The sequence below is a fragment of the Echeneis naucrates genome, chromosome 20 (assembly GCF_900963305.1).
Source record: "Echeneis naucrates chromosome 20, fEcheNa1.1, whole genome shotgun sequence".
Lineage (NCBI taxonomy): Eukaryota > Metazoa > Chordata > Actinopteri > Carangiformes > Echeneidae > Echeneis > Echeneis naucrates.
In genome coordinates, this window is record NC_042530.1 from 11,962,758 (window position 1) to 11,988,845 (window position 26,088).

Consider the following 26,088-nt stretch of genomic DNA (forward strand, 5'->3'; position numbering starts at 1 on the left):
CCTGTCCTTAATCATCAGCCCATTTCGGCTTTCTCACTTTACTGGACACTCAGGAATTTAAGCGCATGCTATCATCAAGCTGAAGCTTGCAGTTATTGTTTCAAGGAAAGAAAAACCTAAAACATGATGCAATTGTCTTGTGTAATTGGAAAAACCCAGATTCATTCTGCTAATTGTATCATTTAATCATAATGCACTGAGCAATGGGTTTATTTTTACCCTCTGCTCCAAATATACACAAGCCCCAGTTCAGAGTTACTTAATTGGCTGAAGTCTGATCTGGTTTCAGGAGCGGGAGGAGGTAAAGCAGAGCGGTGATGTTGTGACTGTCTTGTGTTACACATTGTCAGTGTTTGACGGTCACTCCGGTTGTGTCACTGTCACTTTTCTCAGCTGTTTGTCTTGTTGGTGTCAGACTGCAAGCAGTGGGAATCACCGAATTGATTGGCTCAGATCCAGTGCAAGTAATCTCTTACAAGGGTTGAGAGGAAGTGCAGTGTGTTCATGTGTCAGAGTATCAATGTGTCTGTGTTGTGTCTGGGGCCAGGTGATCATCCAGAGAGCTACGTCAGTGCGTTCTCCCTCCCTTTGAGCTCAGCCTCTGATGACTTATTCACCTGTAAAAATAGATGGTTCGTTCACAGCCTTTTATGATCTGATGCCTAGAGCAATGTGTCCGAACCCTTCACAGAAAAAAGCTGACATCAGTTGGGCCTCCGTATGGATTAATGTCTTACTGATTGAAGCAGTGTGACTAACAACGTCTCATGCTGCTGTTCAGAGCCTTACACCTTTGTCAGCACTTGGGGTGAGCCAAGCACAGGGCCGGCTGGGTTGTCCCATTTTTCATTGTGCTAAACTTCCCATTCATTTAATCCCATGTGTCACGCTCAAGATGCTTGGCTAATTTATATTTCCACCGATGATTGGTCTCTTGAGCATTTTGCAATTGATGGATAGAAGACAGAGCAATTGCCAGCAGGTTCAGAAGCCCTTAATGACAATGATGTTAGCATGTTTAACTACAATGGTCAATCATTAATAACAGTAAATACCGTATTTGATTTGAAGGCAACAGAGTAACAGGGCAGGACATTTATTTGTGCACCAGGGCTACTTCTATTAGCTGGTGACCCTGCTGACCAAATGTCAGAAGTAGTACATATTGCATTGAGTCCATAATAATAATAATAATAATAATAATAATAATAAAACACACATCCGATGAGGCTGAAGCGTCCTTATGTAGAGACCTGTGGCAGGCCTTATGGTAGCACCCAAAGAAGGCTTAGTCCTGGTGGTCTCACGTGGTGGGTCTTAAGTTCATACGTATGTACTCCCTGACAGCTTCTCCTTTATTTTAAGCCCCAGTTTAAAATCTAATTAGTGGTGATTTATGATGAGCCACTAATAGTGTTTTGGACTTTGAGCTGGGGTCTCTGCCCGTGGCGTTGACCTGACTGCAACTCTGACATAAGGTGCTGTCTCTGTGATCCATTGCAGACTGTCACAGACTGCCGCATAAACAGGCAACAAAAGTAGAGCAAATGTTAGTTTTAATTTCAAAATGCTTTTTTTTTGTTATTTAGAGGTGATTCAATTAGCATCTTGCTGCCCACAATTCCTTAGGTCGTAGGTTTGGACCCTCCTTTAGATCCGGCTCTATTTGAATCAAGCCTGGCTGTTGCCATTCGTTGCTCAAACATTGGATTTTTATCTGGCGAACTGAGCTCCATGAGATCCATGTTGGGTTTAGTGGATGTAGCTGGAGGAAAACGAGAGGGCAGACCACCTCCGGCGACTCTTTGAGGCCATGCCTCCAGCTCTCTGTCAACAACCTGTCAACAAGCCCTTGTAGATGGACTCTACAGCAATTAACATAAACTTGGCTCCGATGTAACTGTGGAAAGGAGAAATCATCAGAGTGTGGACTGTTTGGTATAAACAATGCCAGGAGAAAATCTGTAAATTGTGGGTGAAACACACAAAAGCAACTGATGGTTATCAACGTCCAAATGAAAGCTAAAGCAGAGCTCAAGAGTAAAACATGGGACTTAATGAAGAGTGTGCCAGTAGTGTGACACACACACACACACACACACAGCCTCGACTGCTGTTCAGCTAGATGTAAATTTACAACTTCTCTGGCTTACTGTAGCTCAGCTGATCGGTGATGGATAAGTGTCATTGCCATCAACAGTGTTTATTTAGGAATAGCGGACGTGCACTGTGGAGCTCATAGTTCACTGAGTTCCCAGCTCGTACTCTGGAAATAGGTGCATCTTGCCAGACGCCGATCATTGCAGCTACATTTGGTTTAGTTCACCAATGGCAGCCTCCTCTCTGCTGGCTCACCTCACGCTACGCCGACTCTGGAGGGAAATGAGAGACACACACTTTCCACTAGTGTCTCTCCATCCCTTTAAGTGTTCCCATCTTGTAGAGTGACAGTTCTTGGGAAGGTGTCCGCGGCCCCTGGAGGTGGAAACAAACTCTCTGGCAAGCTACAGCGATGAGGAATTCTGGTGCTGTAGCTTTCTCTCCTGACCAGATGTGCTGCGTGCATCATGCTGAAGCACACATAGCTGAGGGTGTGTGTGTGTGTGTGTGTTCTCACTTACTCAGGCCTTAGTTTGAATCAGATTCAGCAGATGTGTTTCAACATTTCAGGTGCTTCACATGCCTTGCGGGTCAAATCATCCGTGAGGAACAGATGGCTGCTGTATTGGTTTATATAAATACAGATTAATTGTGATTGGAGTTATAGTTAGTGTTTGGAAAGTTTGCAGTCCACTCAGTGTCAGTGTTTTAGTTTAATACCTGTACAGAAGCAGGAAAAGCAATCATAAAAAGTCATAAATACCAATGTGACTAATAGGCTTTGATATTGTGCCCTGCTTTTTTTTTTTTTTTTTTTTTTTTTTTTTTTGGGGGGGGGGGGGGGGGGGTCTGTCCTGCGGTTCATGTCCAGAAGGAGACAAATGTGACTTCAAATGTTCTCAATGACTGCGATGAAAATATAACTTAAATGCCACAAAGCAATATTTCCTCCTGGAGCTCCGCTGCTTCGCCGCCATGCAGGAGCAAACTGAAATTAAATCATCGAGCACAAGACTGCAAATGCAGATGAGGCATATCTGATGCCAAGGGTCAGATTTAATCTCTGCGATACACTGAGAGCCACACACCTCTGGGCCTCTTGAAGGAGTCCACTTGGACTCCCCAAGGCCCCAACTTAACACCTCTTATCTGTTTAATTTTGGAAAGCCATGCAGCGGGGCGTGTGTGTTAATTCACAGTACAATGGCCAGAGAAGGTCAGTGTTGTCTTGTGTGTCTATTTTCAGTTCGACTGTAAAGTTTCAAAGACTTGAGGCAGTAATGAAAAGTTGATAATGAGGTTTGAAGATCTTGTCCAGGAGTGTCTCTGGAAGTTTGAAACAGCTTGTGTTTGACCTCAGAGGCCCTCCACTGAGGTTACAGAATGTTTAAGCTGGTACTTTAACTCTGTTAAAACTCTACATTAATGAGAGAACCAATTAGCCTGAAGATGTGAAAATGTTGAGTTTGAATTGTGATTTGGCCAACTATTTTTATTAGGAGTTAGCAAATAACAGAACGTTTAGGAATTAAGGATTTTTTCTTTTGCCGGATTTGGAATTCTATCAACAAATTTATAAACATTTCCAAATATTTTAACAGAGCGCACACTGCACTACTACAGTATTTCAACTTTTGTCATTTATGCTTCAACTTCCTTTGTCATTAATTGGTTAAAAGACATTTTAACTGCCTTAATCTTCCATCCCTGTCTTTGTGTTTTTTAATGGGTTTTTTGGCGGGGGGCAGTGGCCAGAAAAGAAGGATATCTTTCCAAGGGGACACCATAAATCTAGACTTTTATTTCGAAGAGGGCTGAGACAGAGCCCAGAGCAGGAGACGGGCCTTGTTAATAATTTGTCTCCCACTTTCTCAGCGCTCCCTTGATTTTCTGCCCGTGACGGTGATGCAGCCACTAAGGGCTCCTCTCTTCGCAGACATGTCAGGATGCCTCTGTGCACCAGAGGTCATTTTAAGTGCAAACACAGACTATGTGGAAGTGTTTATCTAATAATGACCCACTGATGGGCCGCACATGTGCGCTTGTCCAGGCTCAAATAGCACCTACTCTGATTGTGTAGCTGACTGAACATCTGGGGGGGGGGGGTGATTAGTGGCGAGGTGTGGCTCTGTTATGATGATGTTGACCTCTGTCATGGTGCTGTTAAATTTCATGCTTCCCAATACATCAGCGTGATAGTGACATTGCTACTATAATTGAAATTTTATCAATGAGCAAACATTCCAGCTGATGTGATTGTTTGCATGGCGTCACTCAGTAACTGTTTAGAAACACATTATTCCAATTTATGTTTGGTTTTAACATTTACAGCAGGATCCAGCAGTCTACATTTCCTGTTGGTTGTTTGATATTTAAACTGTTATGTCTTCAACTCAACATGGACTTCAAAGAGATCTTAAACTTGAATGAGAGTTGATATGTCAATTTGCTTTTACGTCCCTCCTGCACTGACAGTTTAACTTAAACTCTTCTGGTAGTGAAGCTGCTTCTGGGGCCTAGATACACACTGACAACCCTACTGCTCTGCTGTTCCCAGCTGTCCTCAGCAGTTGCACTAATATTCCCAGCGATTGCGCTTGAACTGATTTCATCAGTTTTCAGTTTTTACACTTTACTTGACACCTGAGCTTTATTACACTTTCATATTCATCTGTCACTTCAGCTGCTCCAAACTCACCTCTCATCAGTACAGTTAACAACTGTAAACAGTGCAACATCTTTCAGCATAATGAGGCATTTTCACTTTTCTTTTTCTTTTTGACATTTACACACACGTTCCCATCAGGAAATTCAAATATGCCTCTACAATTTGGAAACAATAGATGGTCTCATTGTGGGGTAGTTTGTCTTGGTCTAATAAATTATAGTGGAAGGGAAGGATTATAAATAGTTAAATAGATTTTAAAGTCTGCCAAGTAATATGTAAATTGAAACTGTTTAAATCTTCAGTGGTTTAATCAGTGGCTCTCTTAGAGTAAACACTCAGCTGGTTTCCCACAGTTTGTTTGAAGTGTGGTTCACATTTGACTTCCATTTGGCTGTGATGTGTAGTAAAAGTAGCACCATTCACCCTCCTCACATCTGCAGGATAAGAGCTTATTATCACTTAATATATGAGCACAGGGTTGAACACACATGGCTCCAACTCGGCATGCTTTTTTTGTATGCATGTTTCTTCTCTGAGACAAACATAACTGTCAAAATAAAGTCTGCCATCCACCACAAAGATGAGAAAAGAAGAATAGTGTTGCGTCATTGCAGACTTGTGAGATCTTGCCCATTCTTGGCAGTGAACACACATCTGTGCTAATAACAGAGTAGCCGGTTTTGTCCGCCTGATGTCATTCCTGTAGCAGATGAGCCAGAGAAACAAACATTGTATCATACAAGCACAAGTCAGACGGCCCTGGTAGATGATGGTTGGTGCAGGTATCTGTATGGAAGGGGCAAATCATTCAGAAGTGGCAGCGGAAGAGATTGAATCAGGTGAATCTGCGTCTTGTTTGTACATTTAAGCAAATAGACGCTGAATTCACAGCTGGAAAAGATCATGTTATAATTTAGTACATTATTTTATGACCCATCAGCCGTCAGAATGGGAGCCTTCTGTCAGACCCCTAAGGTGAGTGTGAAGGTAAATGGTGGGCGCAGATAGTGCCTCTCCTGTCTCCTCACCTACAGTGTGAATTGGCAAATTTGACGTGTCTGTATGAAGTTCACATGCTGAGCCCGATGAGCTCATCCCTGAAGGAGCCAAACGTCCCATTTCTAAAGTTTACACAACCCCAGTCTCTTAGTCCTGACACACCTGCACAGACCCCGATGTTTGAGGCTGGACAGATTTATGGGGTTTGACAAACGGTATGATCTGCATTCGTGCTTTTTGAAAAACTCAAATACCTAGATTGTCACACTCAAACCCATGTGATGCATATATTCTGAAAAAGTCGCCAGGCCTCTCCTGAGCACTTTACTCACCAACCTGCAATTTGTGACCGCTCCCATCCACAGATCTGTCTTGTGTTGTCGCCTGTGTTTGGTGGTGACAGCCATCGCTCTGTGTTTAACAGAGGGATCAGATGCCCCTCTCTGTTTTCCCAGCAGGGTCTGAAAAGCAGCAATGGGCTCTACGCCAGCCTCCCTGCAGTGCCCTCTCGGTGCAATGATAAGCCAGTCATCCTCACATTGATGGATAGTTGTTTGTGCGTGTGTCCTTGGTCTCATTTTTGGTGTTCACTCGCAGTATAATCGCCCGAGGAAATTTATTATTCCCACAGGGAATATCAATGCGTGTGCTGTGGGACACACGCATACTTAAAAAAGGAGAAATGTGGGATTGCATTTCTTTTCATCTATTCAAGGATCATGTTTCTACTCGAATCAAATTGTAAAAAAAAAAAAAGACAACACACATCATCCCTGTGTCTCATTATTGTTTGCATGCTCCTTCTCTTCCTGACTGACTGAATCTCTTGAAGCCCCCTTCTCACCCCCCACTGCCCTGTTTCTTTTTCTGTGCGCTGCTCTTTTGTATTTTATACCTGCTGAGGGATGACTGGAATTTCTCATCTGGCTGAGAGGGCGATTTTAACTTTCTCCTCTTCCCCTGTTCACTTCATTTCCACTCCCCACTCCCCCCCCACCTCCTCTCTGACACTCTGCACTGGCTTCTTTGGCATCCTGCTCGACTGTGGGAGCCAGGGGAAAGGCTGCACTCCTCTGGGACACTCCTTACTATCTGTGTTTCTTCCTCCTCCTCTCTGTGCCTGTGAGGCTCATTCTGCAGCATGCAGGATACTATATTCGCGGCGGGGCCTAATTTGCTTGCCTTGGCTAATGAGCTTAGCCCGTGGTGAGCAGCTTTTAGCCCTGCCGTTTGTTGTTGTTGTAGTGGGCACTGGTTAGCCTTTAGTCGACTGGATCTGAGAAGAGGCAGAGCTGTAGCCACAGCTTCACAGCTCCTCAGTTCACCTACCAGGACCACCTCTGCTTGTACCGGCACTGCGGCTGGGACGTCTCTCTAGCTCTCTCCCCTCCCTCCTCTGTCTCTTTATAACTCTACCTGACTCCCTCTTCTCTCTCCCTCTCTCTCTCTCTCTCTCTCTCTCTCTCTCTCTCTCTCTCTCTGTCTGTCCCAGGCTGTTTTTGTAGCTGCATCATCTTTTAGGCAGCTGCCCCTTTTTCTACCCTGCCGTTCTATCCCCTTCACTTCTTTTCTCTGACCCTCTCCCTTGACTTTATCGCCAAAATGTACCGGAACCCATGGATCTCGAATTACTTGACTCATGTCAAGTTTTGCAGCCAAGGTAAGAAAACAACCCAGGACTGTTTTGGCTCAGGACAGAGCTGAGATCTGAAGCTCAGTCTGCAGGCTTTGGGACAGGTTACTCAGGTTGTGGATCTGGGAAGCTGTGCTCTTGGAAGTTGGCAGGAAAGCAAACTGCAGACTCCCTTCCTCTCTGCTTGGTGTCCTGCTTTCTAGCCAGCTGTCCTTGCACTGCAGCTGTAGCCTCCAAGGACACTATGTAGCTCAGAAAAGGGACTCCTAACAGTGCAGGGGGCTGTTCTAGACAGGCAGCTATTTCTGTGCTCCACAGCTATTCGGACTCGGATGTAGTTAAGTGGAGTTGCATGTTTAAGTGCCTACAACTGCCCTAATTGATGTGCATGTGTGCACAGACGAATACATAAAATTCATCAATTATCAGCATTCACAGTTGCACGCTAGGCTTAATTGACTCTTATCACAATTTTCAACAAATAAATTGTCTTGTGATAAAAGTGGACGTTCCACTAGTCAGTCAGCAAAAAGTCTAATGACCATCCACACCAGCAAACTGCAAAATTTGGCAGTGAAATTCGTTCTTTTTAATGCCGTCATAATTTTGTCATTTGGGAAGGAAATCAGCAAAAAGCTTACGTGGGTGAACTGAGTGAACTTTAAGATATCAATTTTCAAAATAGACCAATATCCTGCAATATTCTTTGGGGTAACGGAAAGCCAGAGAGTCCAAATGGAGAAAGTTGATCATTATTTTACCCAATTCTTTCTGAGAACATAAGCTGCTCCACAAATGAGGAGTACTCTGTGAACAGGCATGAGGCAGGTCTAGGTGTTTGTTAGCAACGAAGTCAATCAGTTTAAAATACAAAATATTTAGTATTTTAGTAGAATTAGAACAATTGCATATTATTTTTAATATTGGCCCTAGAAAGGCCTTCATCATCATCATCATCATCATCAAGTTCAAACTGTATTGAATGGGGGGGGGGGACTTGAAATAAAGTGACCCATACTATCTTTAAAATTCTAGATACTTTTTTTTATACTATTTTGCAAGCTGACCATATGTGCAGTCATTACACCATCAAACCTGGTAAGGGTATTTTGCAGTAATGCATTGACTGATTTTGCTGTGTCATCCAGTGTGACTGGGCCTTAATACAGAAGTGCTGTTGCACCGTCAGTAGGGTGGAAGACAATAGTGTGTCGGAATGTCATAAAACTTTGTGGTTAAATGTATTGTTATGTATAGACTTCGCCGTCCTGCCCCAGCGAGTGCAGCCTATGAAACAGATGACTATGCACCAGGTTCATGTCTGCTTCTCATTCCCTCCCCTCTGTGTAACGCTCTCTGAGTGAGAGCTGAGTGTTGAGAACTAGCTTCTTCATGCTTAACTGGCTGGGAATCCACAACAGGTGGCCCACAGTTTCAAGCTTTTATGTCTGGTTTTTAAGGAGAGGGGGTGTGTATTCTAGCTTGTTTGAGGGGGTTAGATGTGACAGCGCTGCTGCCCCCGCCCCCCACAATTCAATTCAAGGCTGAGCTGCTTGCATACTCATTGTTACTGGTTTTAAATACATAATTGGCTTATTGTCACATCTTTTTGTCGAATCCATCTCATTTTTGAACCTCCATCTGCTTTTTATTTATTTATTTTTTTAAAATGATTTGCTTGCTAAGCCTCTTTCAGTGGAAGCTTTAGTTACCAGTTCAGCCCCCCAGCAGGGTGAACACAGCGGAGGAGGCCAACTGTTTGGTGGGTGGGTGGGGTTAAGACACATTTCCACATGCTGTGTGATGTAATGCAGACAGTTAAAGAATGACATGCTTCCTTTTGGGCTTGCTGTAATCCCAGGAATTGAAGTTAATCCTTTATCGTAATTTGGACATATGCTCAGTCCCTGTTGCCGCTTCGGTCCCACACAGAGTGTTTTGCATGTTAATGCACGCTGTAAGCTGTTTTTGTGCGACTGACACCTTGTGCTTACTCTAGGTTTGTTGTGAATGAGCCCCTATTTATTATTTAAAGAGGCAAAGCTGTGGGGATTAACCTCAACCTCATGTTAAAGTCACATCTATCAAGCATTCCCTAAGACAGTGTACTTTCGTTATGTTCAGTGTTTTACAGTTTTTGCTCTCCACATCTTTGATATCTGCAGATAAAAGGCTTTGCTCACTTCGGAGCCTGAAAGACACTCCACTGACTCATGAAATCATTTCATCTCTGTTTTATCAGTGTCAAGTCACTTTTATAGCCTCATCAACGCACATGGGACACAGTGCTGAGGAATTCTTCATGCTTTCCCTTGCGGCTTTAGCTGCAATAACGTTTCTTTAGATTACAGCCAGCATCAAAGACTCTGTGACATCTGTGATCATTGTGGAGGATTTTAATGCCTGCGTCTGGAAAGGGGGGGGCGGTGATGGCTCACATGCCACTACGTATAGGGTGTATGAGGTGTAAGAAGAGTACAGGTCTGGGTTGGTGCAAACACGTTAGATCTGACTCTGGCTGCAGTGGCCCTCGGGACAAATGCTTTTATTATTTCAGGCTAGCAGCTAATTATCCTCTACAATGGCATCTGGTTTTGTTTCAAACTATCACTGAAAGGAAAATTCTGCAATATGTCCACTTGGGTTTCAAATGTTTGGGTAGTGGTCATGATAATGTGAAACGCCATGTTTTCAGCTTTTCAGAACACTCAAATTCAACCGAAATCACAACAAAATATTTGTCTGCCCCAAATAGACTAAAACTGGTCCACTGGAGAGTCCCATAGCTGTTATAAACTTTAAATGTACTAAAATCCTTCATACACTTTTTGTTTTTGTGCATTTTTTAAACTTGCACCGATCACTACCTCAGTAGTATGGAACTAAGTTAAGCCAATGAATAATCAATGGGTCATAATAACACAAAACACCCACTGTACTCACAAAATATTCGCAAGCTCAATGAGTAAAATTTTATCATCAATGACTATTAATAATTCCAATTGCTTATAACATTAGAATTAAATTTACGATTACCAGATCTTGTGCAGCTCTGGTTTCGATCTTCTTCTGCTCTTGCACCAGGTTGATGGAACTTGCGTCAACATTTGCAGCCCCCAGAGTCATAATTCTCTCAAATCTCAACACATGGGAGTCGTGAATACGTTGCTAGAATCAGCAGAACTTACTCTTTCCAGTGACAGTATCTAAAATCTCAACCCAAGAAGCTCTATCATACTTCTAAAAATAGAAGAAGCTCCAAAATACCCTGATCCTTAACACTTCAGATCTTGCCTTATCGTCATATGTTTACACTTTCTGAAATAGTTTTCAAAACCATGTCAGAATGCACATTTGTTTTCATTAGAAACTTTGTTCGGCCATAAGTCATTTTTGCAGAAGGTTATTACGACTCATAAGTTTTCTTGCGAGACAGCATCTAGTGGTTGCACAAACTATGCAAGGAGAAGAGCAGGGACTTAGTTTTAGAGTGACAAAGTCCATGCTAAGAGGAGGATGGATGGTTCAACAAAATATAGAAATATGGTACGGAGGAGTACTGTTGGACTCCCATGTGAAGGAACAGTTTTTGTTTCTTTTCTCTGACTCTTACCACACTTTATTATTCAAACCACAACAAAAATCATCTAATGCAGAGGAAGTACCCAAATCGTGATCTTTTCCCAAACCTCATTAAGCATTTTTAATGTTTGAACCTACTTAAAGCATAATGTCCGTCACGAAGTCAATCTAATCTTTGAGTCACTGTTCGAAGACGACACGCTGACTGGGATGATGATTCAAGGCCTGCAAAGAATGAGCCAGCCGTATCCCACCCAGCTGAAACAATATACGACCATCCCCAAACACATCCAGGCACACTGCCCTCTCCAAATAAGCTGTCCTTCTCAAATGGTGTTTTGCTTAACTAGGAGGGATTTAAAGCATCAACCCAAACATGTTTAATAAGGACTCACACATCTTGGGAGTGGTTTGGGGTAGGCAGCCTCAGGGGAGAGGTTGGGGGTTTGGGTGGGGCAGCGGGGGAGTCGGAGGGCGTCACATGGCCCTGAGGTGAACTCAGAGGGGATCGAAGCAGGACCACATGTTTGTCCTGAAATTGCGATGATTGGACTGCTCTGAGGTCTGAGGGGAGCCAAAACTGCACGTTTGAGGTTTGGCGTCACTCAGTGACCATCCACATTCCTTCAAGGGATCCTCCACAGACCTCAGATTCCTCACAGCATTGTTCACAGTGCTTCATATCTATTAATCCCCCTTTTTCTTGCTAATGAGGCTGCGTCTCTCTGCAGGTGTTTATGCCACGCTTTGTTATTGTTTACTGGCTGTGGACATTTCTCTAATAGATACCAGATTCCATTAGGCCAGACTGTGAAGTTTGTGTTTCCAGTTAAGTTTTAGCACATAGCTTTATAACAGTGTTTGTGAGGTTTCGGGAACCAGAACGTGCGGTTTCTCTGCATCCCTCATCCACCCTAGGACCCTATCTGCCTATCTGTATTCATTGTGGGTGCAGAAATCCTGCCCAGCGACAATGATGCACTCGACTCCAGCTGGCACCGTCTCAGATTGACTGCATTGCAACGTAGAATTTTGATTAGACGCTAAAGTGCCTGTCACCTCTTTATCAAACAAGATATGACCTCACGTACAGCATGGACTTCCTTAAGGCGACAGCGTCTCAGAGTGTCTGGTGTATGATGATTTGTGTGTCTGTTTCTGCTTGTGAGAGAGGTTCTGGAGGCTCGAGGGGACCTTTTTAAATGCACAGATCGCTTGTTGTTTGATGTGATTCAGTCAGGCAGTCCTATTATTGCTTTCCACATCATTTGTTTTCTCTGTGGAAGTCCACTTAATGAATGTGGGTTGTTGCCAGGCCGACTGGTCCACCATAAGATATTAGGTCGAAACTTTGTTCATTTAAACTGCAATTAAAGAAAAGGACAGCATGGCTAAATGATTTTTCTTTTCTTTTGCCCACAGGACTCGGGAGTGAGACCCCCATAAAACTAAGCAATCCCAGATTGCTTCAGAAGAGAGCTTTGAGGTAATACATTTATTCTGTTATTTTAAGTCTTTTTTACAAGAGACAATATAAATATCTTAACAACTTTCAAGGTGTTCTGCTTAACTGAGACAGATTTAAAGCATGAACGCAGACATTGATAAGGACTAACAGATCTTTTGGGTGGATGCCGCAAATTACGTTGTGTAAGATTATGGGATCAGTTTGAATTCCTCCTGAATGAGAATGTCTTGGACTACAGCTAAAGTATATGGAGCCATTACAGGCAGTCCTTAGTGTAGCGATTGTGACTGTGGAAACAAACAGACAGGCAGAACATCAGATAAAGCTTGTGTATTTCAGAACAGGCCAGTGATAACGTAAAAGATGGGTTCATGTGCTTCTCAGCAGTGCGAGAGCTCCCTGCTGCATCATTAGCAGGACTGCTCTGCATCATAGTGTTGGCTGGGTGTCAAATAACCCACCATGCCGTCACCTTAGTCTCCATTAAACGCACAGACAAGCTGGTGTCAAGCTGTGAGGGTGTGGCTTTGACCTGGAATCAAATGTTGGATCTGCTGTGTCTCTGTGTATCAGTGTCCTTACTACTCTGGTTATTGAATGGACAAAACCACCAAGTCATGTTTTCTCAGTTGTGGAGCATTTCTTCATATTAGAAATCTACTGCCAGTTCTTTTATAGCTGTTTTGCAACTTTGTGGGTTTGAATAAAAACCATGAGTTGCTCCAGAATGTTTCTGAGGACTAAATTTGTTCTGTATTTGTGTGAGGCAGATGACGTGATGGGGTCAAAACCTCATGATTTCTAAATAAATATAAGGGGATTGGAAACATAAGAAAATCACCAGTTGAGACCCAGATCCATTGTTTGCATGATTTGTTTGTTTATAGCTTATCATCCTTAGTCTGTTGGTTAATGAACTGTTAATATTGTGGATGTTTGATCAGATTCATATTCAGCGAGTCCCCCCCATCCCCACTTTTCAACTGCCTCTGCTGTTGGCCTATAAACAACTCCAGTTTCCCACAGCTCAGCCCAGATCCAATAACAGTTGGTATTTCTGCTGCACTCCACAGCTTCCAGAAAGAATTCTCCTTTGAGGAAAAAGACGATCCAGCCAAAAGCACCAAGGATATAGATGTTAGTCTCTTGGCAAATCTCCCCAAAGGTGAGTAAGGTTTTTTTGTTTTGTTTTGTTTTTTTTTGTTTGTTTTTTTTAATTCTGCCTGCTTGCAAATGGACTTCACAATCTTTCCCAGATTTTGAAAGTCAATGTTACGCAACTGCCGTCCTTTGCCAGGTGGATATATATCAAGATTTGAAACCAGTTTTTCTTCAACGTGTTGTTTAATATGGACCCTGTTGTATCGGCTGGGTCAATTTAGTGTAAATTTGTGGAAAATCTGGTCCTGTAAAGGTTTGCGGGTCTATGAAGTCCTAATGGAGGGTGATGGTTTGATTAGCTGATGAAGGCCTTTTTACAAGTTGCGACTTCTGCAGCATGAAATGATATGGATGAAATCAAAAGTGAAAGTCCTCATCTGCATGGCATGATTTTCTTGGTAGTGAGTCCAGATGAGTTGAAATGAGATGTGGAATTTGGCCTTGTGCAACTTTAACCACCTATGTTTCTTCATTTCTTGTGTTGAATGCATTTTGGGTGTTGAAGTTTGACAATTAAGGAAAGAAAGAAGCTCATGAGACCTCCATAGCCTGATCCCATCTCTGCCTGAAGCTTGAGGCTGCATTCGCATCGCACAGACATCTCGCTCGATTTCTCCCAAAATCTTTTCCTTGAATCAAGCATTAATGGCGATTTATTTATTTATTTTTTCTTTTTGTTTGTTTGTTTTGTTTTTTATCCCTCCAAAGTGTCTGAATTGAGGAAGCGATTTGAAGGCATTACCACAAGTGCAAGTGACTGGGAAATGAACAGGTCAGAAGGTGATGATGTTTGCTTAAAAAGCCTTTTTTAAAAATGAGCATGTTTAGCTTGACTTCTTCTTCCTTACTGCAAATGTGTGACTAGAAAGGAGCGTATTGCTCGGAGGTTGGAGGGCATAGAGGGTGAGGTGCATCCATCTCTCCTGCCTAGCTTGGTAGCCAATCGGCTTCTGGAGGAGGATACACCGAGATATACCAGGGCCTCTGACCCCTGTGAACCCTGTGGTGGTGAGTCATGTACAGACCTGGGTCTGTTTTTTTTTTTTTTTTTGTGTTGTTTTTTCTGTGCTTGTGTTGGCTGTAATTGCATTGCATCTTCTCTGTTGTGTAGTTACCATCCAGCGGTATGGTGTAGAGGAAGCTGAAAGCCCTGAGATGCCGCTCATGGCTCCAGAGCGACAGTCCAGAGCTCGATGTAGGCCAGACCCTCAGTCCTCCGTCCACACAGAGCCAACCTACAGTTCAAGCTCCACCACCATTGGCCTAGAGATGGAGTCCAAGGCTGAAAGAATTGCCCGTTACAAGGCCGAACGGCGCCGACAGCTGGCAGAGCGCTACGGTATCTCCCTTGATCAGGAGCCAGATTTGGACCACCCCTCCCGATACCCCCGCACCCGGAAGGAGTCTGAGAGCTCAGAGAGGCCGAACAGAGGGGAGTATGTCGGGGAGGAAGGGAGAGATGTCACTTTGAACTCTTACACTGGCACATCTGCCGCTAGTCCGAAGCCTGGACGCACAGCACTACACCACGGCCACGCCGACCCCGCTTACGAGATGGGTCGAACCCGGGTGGACTCATTCTCAGAGAGGGAGAGGCTGATGAACATAGAGAATCAACGGAGGGCTGCTCCTCCAGAGCCGCCATCCTCCTCCTCATACATGGATGTGACACCATTGTACACAGCTGCCAGGGTGCCCAACAGGGACTATTCAGCCACAGGGATGCCACCCAGCTCGCCCAAGCTGAGCAGACAGCCTTCCCTCTCCTCACCTAAACATGCTGCATCTCCAGGGGACCTCTTCATTGAGCAGCAGGCTCACAACATCCTCAGCAGACAGGGGTGAGTGGCTTTCGATGATTTTCAACTTTTTTCTTTATTCTTCAAGTAGTCTCTCTCTTTAGTAATCCAAAATTGAAAAGACTGCTCTGCTCTGTATTTCTGTGTTTGATAACATTACATTAAAAGACCATTCCCTTCAAGGGTCCAGAGCCCAGCATCCATTCAGGCCCATACACACAGGGTTTGAGCATGTTTTCCATGTGGTCCAGAAAGCTTGTGTGTCATTCTCATTTATAGATGGATTTGTTATGACAGTGTAATCCATCAGACTGACTCTCCCTATCTCCATCTCTCTCTGCCCCTATTCTCAACCACCCATGTCCAAGGTCACATTGAAATATTCAGATGAATACAAAATATGTCCGTGTCATATTTCTGTTCCAGACATTTCAGGTGGATGTGGTGAGAATAGCAAATTGCAGGGCTAAATTCTCAGAGGAACTCTGACTGGCCAAGTTGTTACTATTTTCCTATGAAGACGTGTCTCCGTGTCTGTTTGGATGAAGTAAAACCACCAGCTCTGTAGCTGATCCCACATTCTTTGAGAAAATTGTTCCTATTCAAGCAGTTCATCCATACTGACCAGAACAAGAAGTTCCTCTCCAAAACACGCTCTCTGTGTGTGTAAATTTTACTACAGCTGGTGTTTATTTCTGTAGCTTTGACAGTGGTTTGCACCATACCATGCCTCTTCTAGTTTTTAGTATTATCCCAGTAATTGCTTCCAAGTTTGCCGACCCCGGTTCAGCCACAGCTTGCTGTACAGCTCTTGTCATAGTTGTGTGTCCATTGACATTTCATTTATACAGTGGCCAAAGGGAGGAATGTAGGAAACTTCCCAACAGACAGCCCTATACCAGGAGGGTTTTTTTGAATTTCCCAGACTGTCTTGGCAGAAATTATCATCTGCTAATTAGATTATTTACTCTACTTTGTTACAGCGACATGATCTGTCTCCAGATCAGAGCCATGACTAAATTGATTACATGATTATGAACATGACATACATTTATTCTTAATGTGGGCATTTTTCCCGATGGTGACCGATGGCGGCTAAAAGCTAAAAGTGGTGTCTTTCAAAAAGTAGAAAATCATTTGATTTTAAAAATTGCAATTGTATTTGAGACTGATGGACTTGTTGCTGCTGCAGAGAATAAGTACCCTGGAATTTTTTGGCTAATCTAATGATATGGATAGTATCAGCACATGCATGCCTTTGTGCGCTCTTTATTTCTTCTCTAACAACCGGGTCGCCCCGCCCAGGTCTTGACCGGGCTATGGCCTGTAGTTTGCTGTTGCTGAAGACGAGATGAAGATGATTGTGCATCCAGCTGTGCCATCGTTCACCTTTTGTTTGGATCGCCCCCTCGCTCTGGGCTTTAAAACTAGGTGTCTGTGGTTCAGAGAGGGTCTTGTGTTACTGGGTGGCTCAGTGTGACTCCAAAGTCAGATATCTGACCCACAGCTGGACTTGATCAAGACCACTGAGGCCTGAGATTAAAGAAGCATTCCCTTTAGTTCTTCAGGTGTCTGTTGGCTGTTCAACATCCCAGGTCACCTCACATAAAGTGCTAAAATATTAGGGTAGTAAAATATAGTGAACAAAGGTCATCCTGTTTTTAAGCCACGTCTTTTTCCTTCTTTTACCAGACATGTTAATATCGCTTAAAAATAGTGTTAGATCACTGTGGCCTATTTTCTTTACACTGTTCCTGGTGGTATGCGAGCTATTTAATCTTTACAGTATGAAAAACTGTAAAACGCTTTCCTAGAAACAAGACTTTCTGTCCTGCTGATTAGTAATACATTGTCAACTTTCTGATTTAATTCAGCAAAAAAATTAACTTTCTTCGATAAAGCAAATCTCTCCATCAAGACATTTACTTTATGTGTGGCGGTGAAAAATATCATCTTGACAGTTTTATAAGGACTGTAAAGTCAGCAGTTCATTTCATAGCTGGCTGTTTCAATTAATTTCACCATTAAAAAAGAAAAAAGGCTTCTAAAAAATTCATGTGTTGCAGTGAGAGCTCCTGGTGGAATTCTTTGCAGGTTGGATCTGATCCAAACAGGGGCCAACCTTGACCCAATGTGCATTAATAATAATAATATATAATAATTATAATTAATAAAAAAAAAAAAAGTAGGGTAGACCAGCACAGTCAGACCTGAACTGAAAAATGGAAGAATAAGAATGGCAAGGCTTGTTCTAAAATGATATTAAACCAAACAGACCTAAGTGGAATGAATGAGCATACAATTTAAAACCAAAATATAATTTTTTTTTTTTTGGGCCAGTGTAGCATCATGCTAATGTGTAAAACGGTTGGAGTTGAACCAGGGTCGGCGGTACCAGTGTATGTGTGTAACAGATACTGGGGGTATGGATGATGTACCATGTGATTAGAACTGAGCTGCTGACTTTGGCCTCCGAGTTGATGATGCCCAGGTGTATCTAAACAGATGTGAGCAGAGATTGTAGATGATCCGATTAGACCGAGTATTTGAGGTGTTATTTTGCCATCACATATGAATTATTGTCTCACTGGCCCCCGGCAGTACTGAAAAAACAACATTTGGATTATGAAATGCCTCCCTCCTCCTGTAACGTTCTCTCTCAGCTCCTCTCATTCTGTATTTATAACTGAGGAAGGTTCTCCTCGGTGCTTAATGAAACAGTTCAGACTGTTTTTTTTATTTAGCATCAGATGGCCAGGATGACTCATCTGCCTTCAGCTGTAGTGAGATGGCATTTCATCTGAATATTTGCTGCTGTAGAGCAGACCTCAGTTATATATGTGTGACAAGAGACACCCTTCCCTCTAAATATGGTGATGCATTTCTAACATAGTAAACGAGTAAAACAAGTTGCTCTTCATTTAAACATTCACAGGAAGGAACTGTAGATAGCTATTGAGTGAAACAACAAAGGTTATTATGAACTTGCAGTCTCTCTCCGAGGCTGGTAAGACTAACAGCAGATTATTCAAAAGGTTCCAATGAAGCATTAGCTTAGAGATAACTTAGAAATAGTTTCTTCAACATGGCAAGTATTATTTTATTATGTTTTTATGTGATGCCATAAGAACGAAGAAATTCTTCAACAGGGATTTGATCCTGCTGATGTCCAAGCTACTTTTCACTGGAGCGTTGAGCCCAAAGTGAAGTCAGTGGTGTGTGTGATGCAGTAATGTTCCTGTGTGTGTTCCAAAAAAAGCTGAACAACGGATCTAGACTTTTAACCATCCACTCGATCACTCACTCTCCCGTCTCCTGCCGGGTTTCCGTTGACACAGTGCAAGGGCAATACTGAACACTGATTGGTTCCTCCAGACTGATGCTGATGGTGACACCAACTCCCTCATCAACTGGCCATCGAGGTACCCCTAGGCTGGTTGTGTCCCGCCCAATATCACCCACCATGCTGCCATTTGGCTACACTTACCAAAACCCATCAACCCTTAGCAGTGTTTCTTAAACCGTTGATCAAGACAGGACCGGGGCTTTTCTCTGTAATTCTGTCCCTTTGTAATAATCTCATCTTTGAGGATGAAGCAGTGCTTGCTCTGTTTGTGTCCTGGGCTGATTAGAAGGCACAAATGTTTAAGAAACTCTGCTTTTGTGACATGACATCATTTATCATCCTCCTCAGTCACAAGCCTTGTTTGTCTTTGCTTTGGATCATAACTTGATTTCTCATGCACATGTTGCTGTGTTCAGTTTACTACTTGTAAAAACAAACGTTTAAAGGCCCATCTAACAAATGAAGGATTAAATATAGCAGAGTAACTTCTTTCACTGGCTTTACATCAATGACTATAGGTTTGAGGTTTGTAGTTAGGATCTTCAAATCTCTTTCCTCTTCAGCTTTCTTGCATAAAAAGTCCAATCAAGGGCAACTGGCTATTAGGTTGGAGATGGCACCATCTATTTCAAAGTAGAAAAATCAATCTTGCAACAGTGCAACAGGTCTACCACACCCAATGACTGACTTGGCCTCATGTGACTGTCATTAACAGTTGGTCAGGTGACTTTAGCAACTCTAATGATTGCTGTTACAGCAACTACCAGCCAATAAATGAAGTGAGATCAGTAACCTGTCTCAATCCACCATGCTCCTGGAAAAAAAAGGACTGCCAGCCCTGAGCTGTCCTCGTGAGATCTTACAGGTTAGATGTGATATGTAATTATCTATATCCAAATCCAGTTGCCCTGCAAAAATATAATAAATACATTTTGATCCCCCAGCTTAGCATCAGTAAAAGATCCAGCTACATTAAAGAAGGAGTTGAGTGCTGTGTCTTTTGGTGTTATTAAGCCAAATTAATTTGTCGTCCTTCTGTGTTTAACACACTATATTTTCTCTTTCTTGTTGTATGAATGTTAACTAGCCCTTTGTTTCCTTGAAGAATCAGAGTTAGGGAGAGGCTGGCCAAAGAGGAGGGCAGCCAGAGGAGCCCAGAGCTGGGAAATGTTACAGAGGCCCCAGTGTACCGCAGACAATTTCAGCACCAGGCCCAGGCCCATCTTCACCATCATCCCCAGGCTCAGCTCACCCGACCTGGGCAAACAGGAGGACAAGAAGTTGTTGGTTACCCCAGTTATCTCTCCATGGCCTCTGGTCCCACATCCAGAGGCGGGCAGCAGCAGGTCCAGGGGGAGGAGACAGAGAAGACAGAGGGGCTCCTGAGGAGTAGGAAAGCAGTGCTACCCTCAGAGATTCGCCGTAGAGAGAGAAGCACCGAAGACCCACGGAGAGGAAGGGCGGAAGAAGACCTGGTGATGTCCAGGGGGCAAAGTGTCAGGCACCTGAGAGAGGCTGAGACAGATGAACTTCCAAGGGAAAGGCACAGAGGCAGAGCCAGGTGGGACGAAACGGAGCACGCCTCTCATTTTCAAGCAGCAGACAGCAGGCCCAGAGAGTGGGAAAATGCTCTTAATGTCCACAAAGGGGTGGCCGCAACTCACATCCATCCCAGGGTGGCACATGCAGTCCCAGGAAGCTCCATCTCCAGCACAGCCTTGTGCCAATCAGCATCAGACTCTGGGGATGCTCAAGGGTCTGGTCAGCGGAACCTGCAGCACCAGACTCATGACACTCGGGCAGTCAGGCAGGGTGAAGGTCTCAGTAATGGAGAGAGTCAACAAGACACTCGGATGTCTGTGGCCCAGCTCAGACATTCCTACCTGGAGAGCACCGCCACCACCCCTCCATCCAGGCGCAGGAACGAGCTGTAGGTGGAAAGTCAAACCCCACGCTGCTAGCTGCTGAGGAGCTCACACTGATGCTTGTTACCTAACATCGGCTGGCTACTGACTGACTAACAAGCAATGCAAGCCTGGTGTGAAGCTGAATTAAAGCACAAGGACTCTATTACAGATTTTCTAATCTGTAGAACTTGCATTCATGCATTAATCACCTAACACTAAGCCTCTGGCTGTTTTTCTGGGGGGGGTGTTTGTTTTTTGGCACTGTGACTTGTTTGGTCACCACCTGGGGCCAATAAACATGCATGCTCTAAATCTGCATGGCCTTGCTCACATTTAAAAAAAAAAAAAAAAAAAAAAAAAAGGAGTTGTGGCTAAATAATCAAATTTACACCTCTGCCTCGAAACGATTCCATTTTTGCTTCCTGTCCCTCTCTATCTCTCCCTCACTATACTGTATTTCTTCTTTCTTTTGGGTACTCTGTCTGTTGATCCCTCTCCTTGGGTGACCCCTCCAGTGAGGTTGAAGGGGACAGGGCACTCGCAGGCTTCGAGGCCCCTTGGAGAGGGGGAAGGGACAGGGGGCGCAGGCCCCGGCAGTATATCAATCCCGGGGAGAGTAGAAAGACCTCAGAGAGGTTTAGGACTCAGCCCATCACTTCTGCTGAGCGCCAGGAGACTGATAGGTACTGCTCTGGACTCGAGAGTGCATGGCTGCGAGTGACAAATGCTGGGAAGTGTGCATAAGGTCATGCATGTCAAAGAAATCCTGAGATGATTCTGGTTTTGTCACATTTGACACACATAATTGCTCCAATCAAGTTTTGATGCATTATACTGATAAATCCTGTAGCGAATGCCATCAAGTGAACAGTAAAGCTTTCTGTAGCATGTAGCAAAGTCTTTAAGCACATTATTCCCATGAGTTTACTTCAGGCTAATGGATCTAACTCACATACTTAGACACACACACACTCTCCTTGATTTTGCCCCTTACTCTAACAACATTAGCAAACAGTGAAGCTTAAAGACCAAAGGTCCCCCTGATTGGTGCTTGGCAGTGGTCAGCACATGTGACCATACCAGGGGCGCATGAATTGGCCTTTGTTGGTAATCGGTCCGCAGAATCGAACAGACTTCTGTAATGCTGTGTAATTCTCTGACTTGGTCTGCTTTACTGGTCTTTTTCATTGCTCCTGCTAGCACTTTGCTCGCTGTCACTTCCCCAGCTCACCAGAAACAACCGATTCTTACTACATCTTCTTTCCTCCTAAGTGCCTAGCCTTTTCTCCTTTCCTGTCACTGTCTCCCCTTAAGTCACTTTGATATTGCTGTGGTGTTCATTGCTGCACGTGTATTACAAGTTTTTGCTAACTGTTTTTTCTTTCTGTCCTTTTAAAGGTCCTGTGTGAGTTCAGACTTTGCTGCCACTGAAGGTAAGTTGTCAGGCAAAGATTTGAGTGTTTTAGGATCAAGTAGATGCATCTGCTACATTGTCCATCACATGAAAGTGAAACTGTGAATTGTGAAAGTAATTAAGCCTGTTTAATTTTAATGGAATTATGGACATGCTTTGGCCAATGCATTTGTTTGACTATGGATTATTTATAACGGTGAAACTAAGTCAAGATTGGTAGGTTAAGGTTTTAACAGAAATCTGTAATTCACAGCCGCACAACTCTCTGAGTAAGTAATAGCGCAGCCCAACCCTGGGCTGAGTTGATCAGATTGTGGGGATGTGACAAAAGAATTTCAGATAATTTATCCGTCCGCAGTTTCTGTGTTGTACTGCTTGTACTATTTTGATGAGTTGGTTGGTCATGTGTCAAAAGTAAACGGTGTCTTGATGAGCGGCACTCATTCAACTGTTTGAAAATCTCAAATGTTACCATGTAGGAATACAGAGGCCAAATAACATGTTCTTTATTTAAATAAAAAAAAAAAAAAAATTAGGATTGACCTACAACAAGGGGAACTAACTTTTCATTCTGTTGGTTTTATATCAAAGCCCCATGAATAGACAGGGTGAAGACCAAATGATTCAAATCTCCCCTTAAAGGGTTTTTTTTGATACAGGAAAGCAAATAAAGTTTATAGAGTTATTACTGGTGCTCACAGTAGCATAACAGCAGCTCCACTGACGGCAGAACCAGCTCATCTGCTTCTCATAAGCCTAAACTCAGCCAGGATGCTTTCTGTACTGACATACAGCAGCGTCAGTCAAAGGGAATAGCTATTTGGTGATGTCATGTCAGGTGTCCTGCAGAGAGACAGAGCGTGTATGCATGCAGCACCTTCTCCTCCAGCGACTTTCCGCATAGGTTTAGTGAGTTAGCTTTCCCAGCGATGAAGCCAGACAGGGCTGGTCAGCGCCGGTAAAAATGACAGTAGACATCGCGGGGCAGAAACATTCAAAGACTGAGGCTGAAGCAGTATCAGTCTTGTATTCGGTTGAACAGCTGCATCAAAGTTACACAGTAAACAAACCTAGGTCCTGTGATTCCTCTGACTGCTGCAGAGCTTTTTCACAAAAATATGCAGCACCATGAGCCCAGAGACCCTGAAACTGTTGAAGCTACTTTTTTGCTTGTCTTCTGCTGGAGCCAGAGAAGACATCGGGTAATTTCCTTCCAAGGCACAAGTTTCAATTTCCATATCGAGTAAAGTCTTTGGAATGCCTCTTTAAGACCCTTTAATGTCTTTATTGTTCTTCAATAAGCTTCAAATGAAATCATGTCACTCTGCCTTTGTCTGACAGAATCACATATGGCAAACACACATTTTTGCTCGTTCCAACATGTGAGAGAAATTGACTGTTGAAACACAAATGCACTATTTCATCAAACAGATGTTCTAGGTAGCTTGTATATGATTTTAAACACGTCTTCCTTTCACACAGCCTGCCATATTTGAATCTTTACAAACTTTGTTATCTTACACTTAAGTCTTATGAGTAGAAACATCTGACCATATTTTTATGGAGGAGACAGTCTCGTGTTTGTAATACCCAGATGTCTTCTCTTCTCTTTGTGTCTCTGCAGCTGATGAAGAAAAGCTTGATGACCGGGCCAAGCTGAGCGTTGCAGCCAAGCGTTTGCTCTTCAGGGTGAGCTTCACCTTCAATTTGTTGTATTTCTCTCTTTTCTACGGGATTAGCTTCTGGAGACAGAGATTAAATATGCTTCTAGTCAACGGTTCAAATTGATGCACAGTTTTTGTTCTTTTCTTCTTCTGTCCTCTTGTCACTGAAGGTTTAGAGCTGAGAAGTTGTACACAATTGCGTTTCATCAAAGTGACTCAAACATGCTTGAGCTCAAGTCAACAGATGCTTAAAGAGTCTGATATCATCTCAGTGTTCTCAGTCATCTGACTTAAGTCACTCTTATGCTGGTCCACATACTCCAGAACTAAACTTAATCACTTTGACTCCACATATTCCTTAAGTCACTCACTTGCAAATTATTCCACCTGGGTTGAGGTCAGCTGAAATATTCAGTTGAATTGTAATGATTTTGAGTGTTTCTATCCAGGAGCTGGAGAAGAGCACTGATGGCGGTGCTCCTAAGCCACGATCTAGAAATGCAGCGGTGGACCGGAGACTGAGGCGGACACAGGATCGATCCAGAACTCAACCGGTCACCACTGAGGAAGTGGTCATTGCCGCCACGTAAGTCACTTCACCTTCAAGTCACATGAAGGCGGGAGAGTCGTCACTTTTTTTCACTTTTCTTATTGATATCTCACCATCCAAATACCTGTTTTTTTTTCTTCAAGTTTTCAGCCACCAAATCAAATTATCCGGCAAAACCAAGGACATTTTGAAATGAATTTCCATTCATTGGCTCTGAGGCAGAAATCTGTTCAATCAAAACTGCATGTTTGCAAACTGCTTAACATTTTCTCAACATGATACTTCAGTCCATGACATGTTTTCCATTGGTCATGATTCAAAGTTTCATTTGTGCTCAAAATTCAGATGAAATATTGGTTTGGGCCTGCATCCACCTGTCTGCATATCGTCAGCCCTTCGACATGCTGTAAAAGCGCTCAATTTGATCTTTATCTGTGTTCAACCTCCGTAGCGTCCCCTCTCATGTGCCACAGACAGTGACTGTTCACACTGCGGTAGCACCCATCCCTAGCCCCACCCTAATTTGCGGCACTATCCCACAGTACAGGTACACGGCACGCCCGTGTGTGCAGGTGTGAACACACACTGAACTCCGGTGTGTAACTAACGCGTTCATTGCTTATGCGCCACAGCAGATTACTTTGTTTTTGGAGTGGTTTTCTAACAAGCACATCTTAGTGGCTGTAAATGGGTGAAAAAGTTCTTAGTGTTGTTTTTGGTGTTTTGGTGCCCTCCTGTGTGATTGGAGGAAACTACAGGACTGAATTGCTGAATGATTCATAAGCGCTAGAAGTAACTGAGGTCATGGTTTTCTTGCGAGCATGACTCACATTGCCTGTGTATGCCCTTTTTTAATGCTTCCACATTTTACACTTCTCCTGTGTTATCTATATGATATCTATAGTTTTAACAACCAAAGAACCTCTCGGTTTAGTTTCCCACCTCTTAGACCTGTCTTTTGTTATCGAAGGTGTCATCATTATGTTCGACAAATCCTGATAACAATTTTGAAAACAGGCTGGATGAAATTCTCTGGTATGAACATTGTGATACCTTTACATATTGACTTAGAAATGCAAACTTCCAACCTGCTTTATAATAAAAAGAGACATGGAAGCCTCACTTTCTAAAATATGGGACCCTTAAATTGGGTATTGCACAGGTCAACAATGCCGTATACCATGTAGCATGCCACTTGTTAGCTTGCATTAGCTTCTTCCAAACTCACCACTTCTGTGTCTTCGTATGTTGGTTGTCATCCTCCCCTTAGCCTTCAGGCATCCTCACAACAGAGTGCTGTTGTGCAGGAGCAGGCGCAGGGGCAGCGGACGGTACGAGAGGTCCAGGGGCCTAAGCCAGTGTCCACGATGGAGGGCAATGAGCAGAACCAGGGTCAGGAGCAGGCTCGGGAGGAGCCTGACCTCTGCACCCTCAGTCTGGCAGAAAAGATGGCACTGTTCAACCGGCTGGCTCAGCCTCCATCCAGGGTCACCCGCACCAGAGGTGACACGCGTCAGCGCAGGAACAACGCTCGCTACCAGACACAGCCCATCACACTGGGAGATATGGAACAGGTAGGAGAGCAGCAAGTAACTGTGCAGTTTAAACAGCAGAATAAAATGAATCTCTACACCTCTTTCTTATTTACCTACTTCTTAATTACTTAACACAGGTAGAAAAATGTTCATAATCCAAACTTTATACAGCTAGAAATATAAAAATGATCTTGACAGGCTTCAGAGAGTAACGACCTCTTCTATCCTCAGACCCTAAAAGAAAATCAGGAGAAAAAGACAA

The 26,088-nt window shown here is 43.4% G+C and overlaps 1 protein-coding gene across 15 annotated transcripts in view; it reads left to right on the plus strand.

Annotated features, from left to right (window-relative positions):
* The window catches only part of svila (supervillin a), a 63,162-nt gene that overhangs the window by 14,532 nt on the left and 22,542 nt on the right, over positions 1-26,088 (plus strand). For 7 of the 15 annotated variants that reach the window (XM_029528752.1, XM_029528753.1, XM_029528754.1 and 4 more), the window contains exons 1-14: positions 7,278-7,427; positions 12,405-12,468; positions 13,524-13,615; positions 14,320-14,383; positions 14,477-14,619; positions 14,723-15,452; positions 18,749-18,832; positions 19,862-20,686; positions 21,179-21,346; positions 22,062-22,096; positions 23,702-23,766; positions 24,191-24,327; positions 24,743-24,838; positions 25,562-25,865. In XM_029528752.1, the coding sequence (XP_029384612.1) occupies positions 7,370-7,427; positions 12,405-12,468; positions 13,524-13,615; positions 14,320-14,383; positions 14,477-14,619; positions 14,723-15,452; positions 18,749-18,832; positions 19,862-20,686; positions 21,179-21,346; positions 22,062-22,096; positions 23,702-23,766; positions 24,191-24,327; positions 24,743-24,838; positions 25,562-25,865 (2,865 nt within the window). In that variant the 5' untranslated portion in view covers positions 7,278-7,369. Of the gene's footprint in view, positions 1-7,277; positions 7,428-12,404; positions 12,469-13,523; positions 13,616-14,319; positions 14,384-14,476; positions 14,620-14,722; positions 15,453-18,748; positions 18,833-19,861; positions 20,687-21,178; positions 21,347-22,061; positions 22,097-23,701; positions 23,767-24,190; positions 24,328-24,742; positions 24,839-25,561; positions 25,866-26,088 lie in introns of those variants that run through there. The other 8 variants (XM_029528763.1, XM_029528756.1, XM_029528764.1 and 5 more) reach the window with 6 other exon arrangements.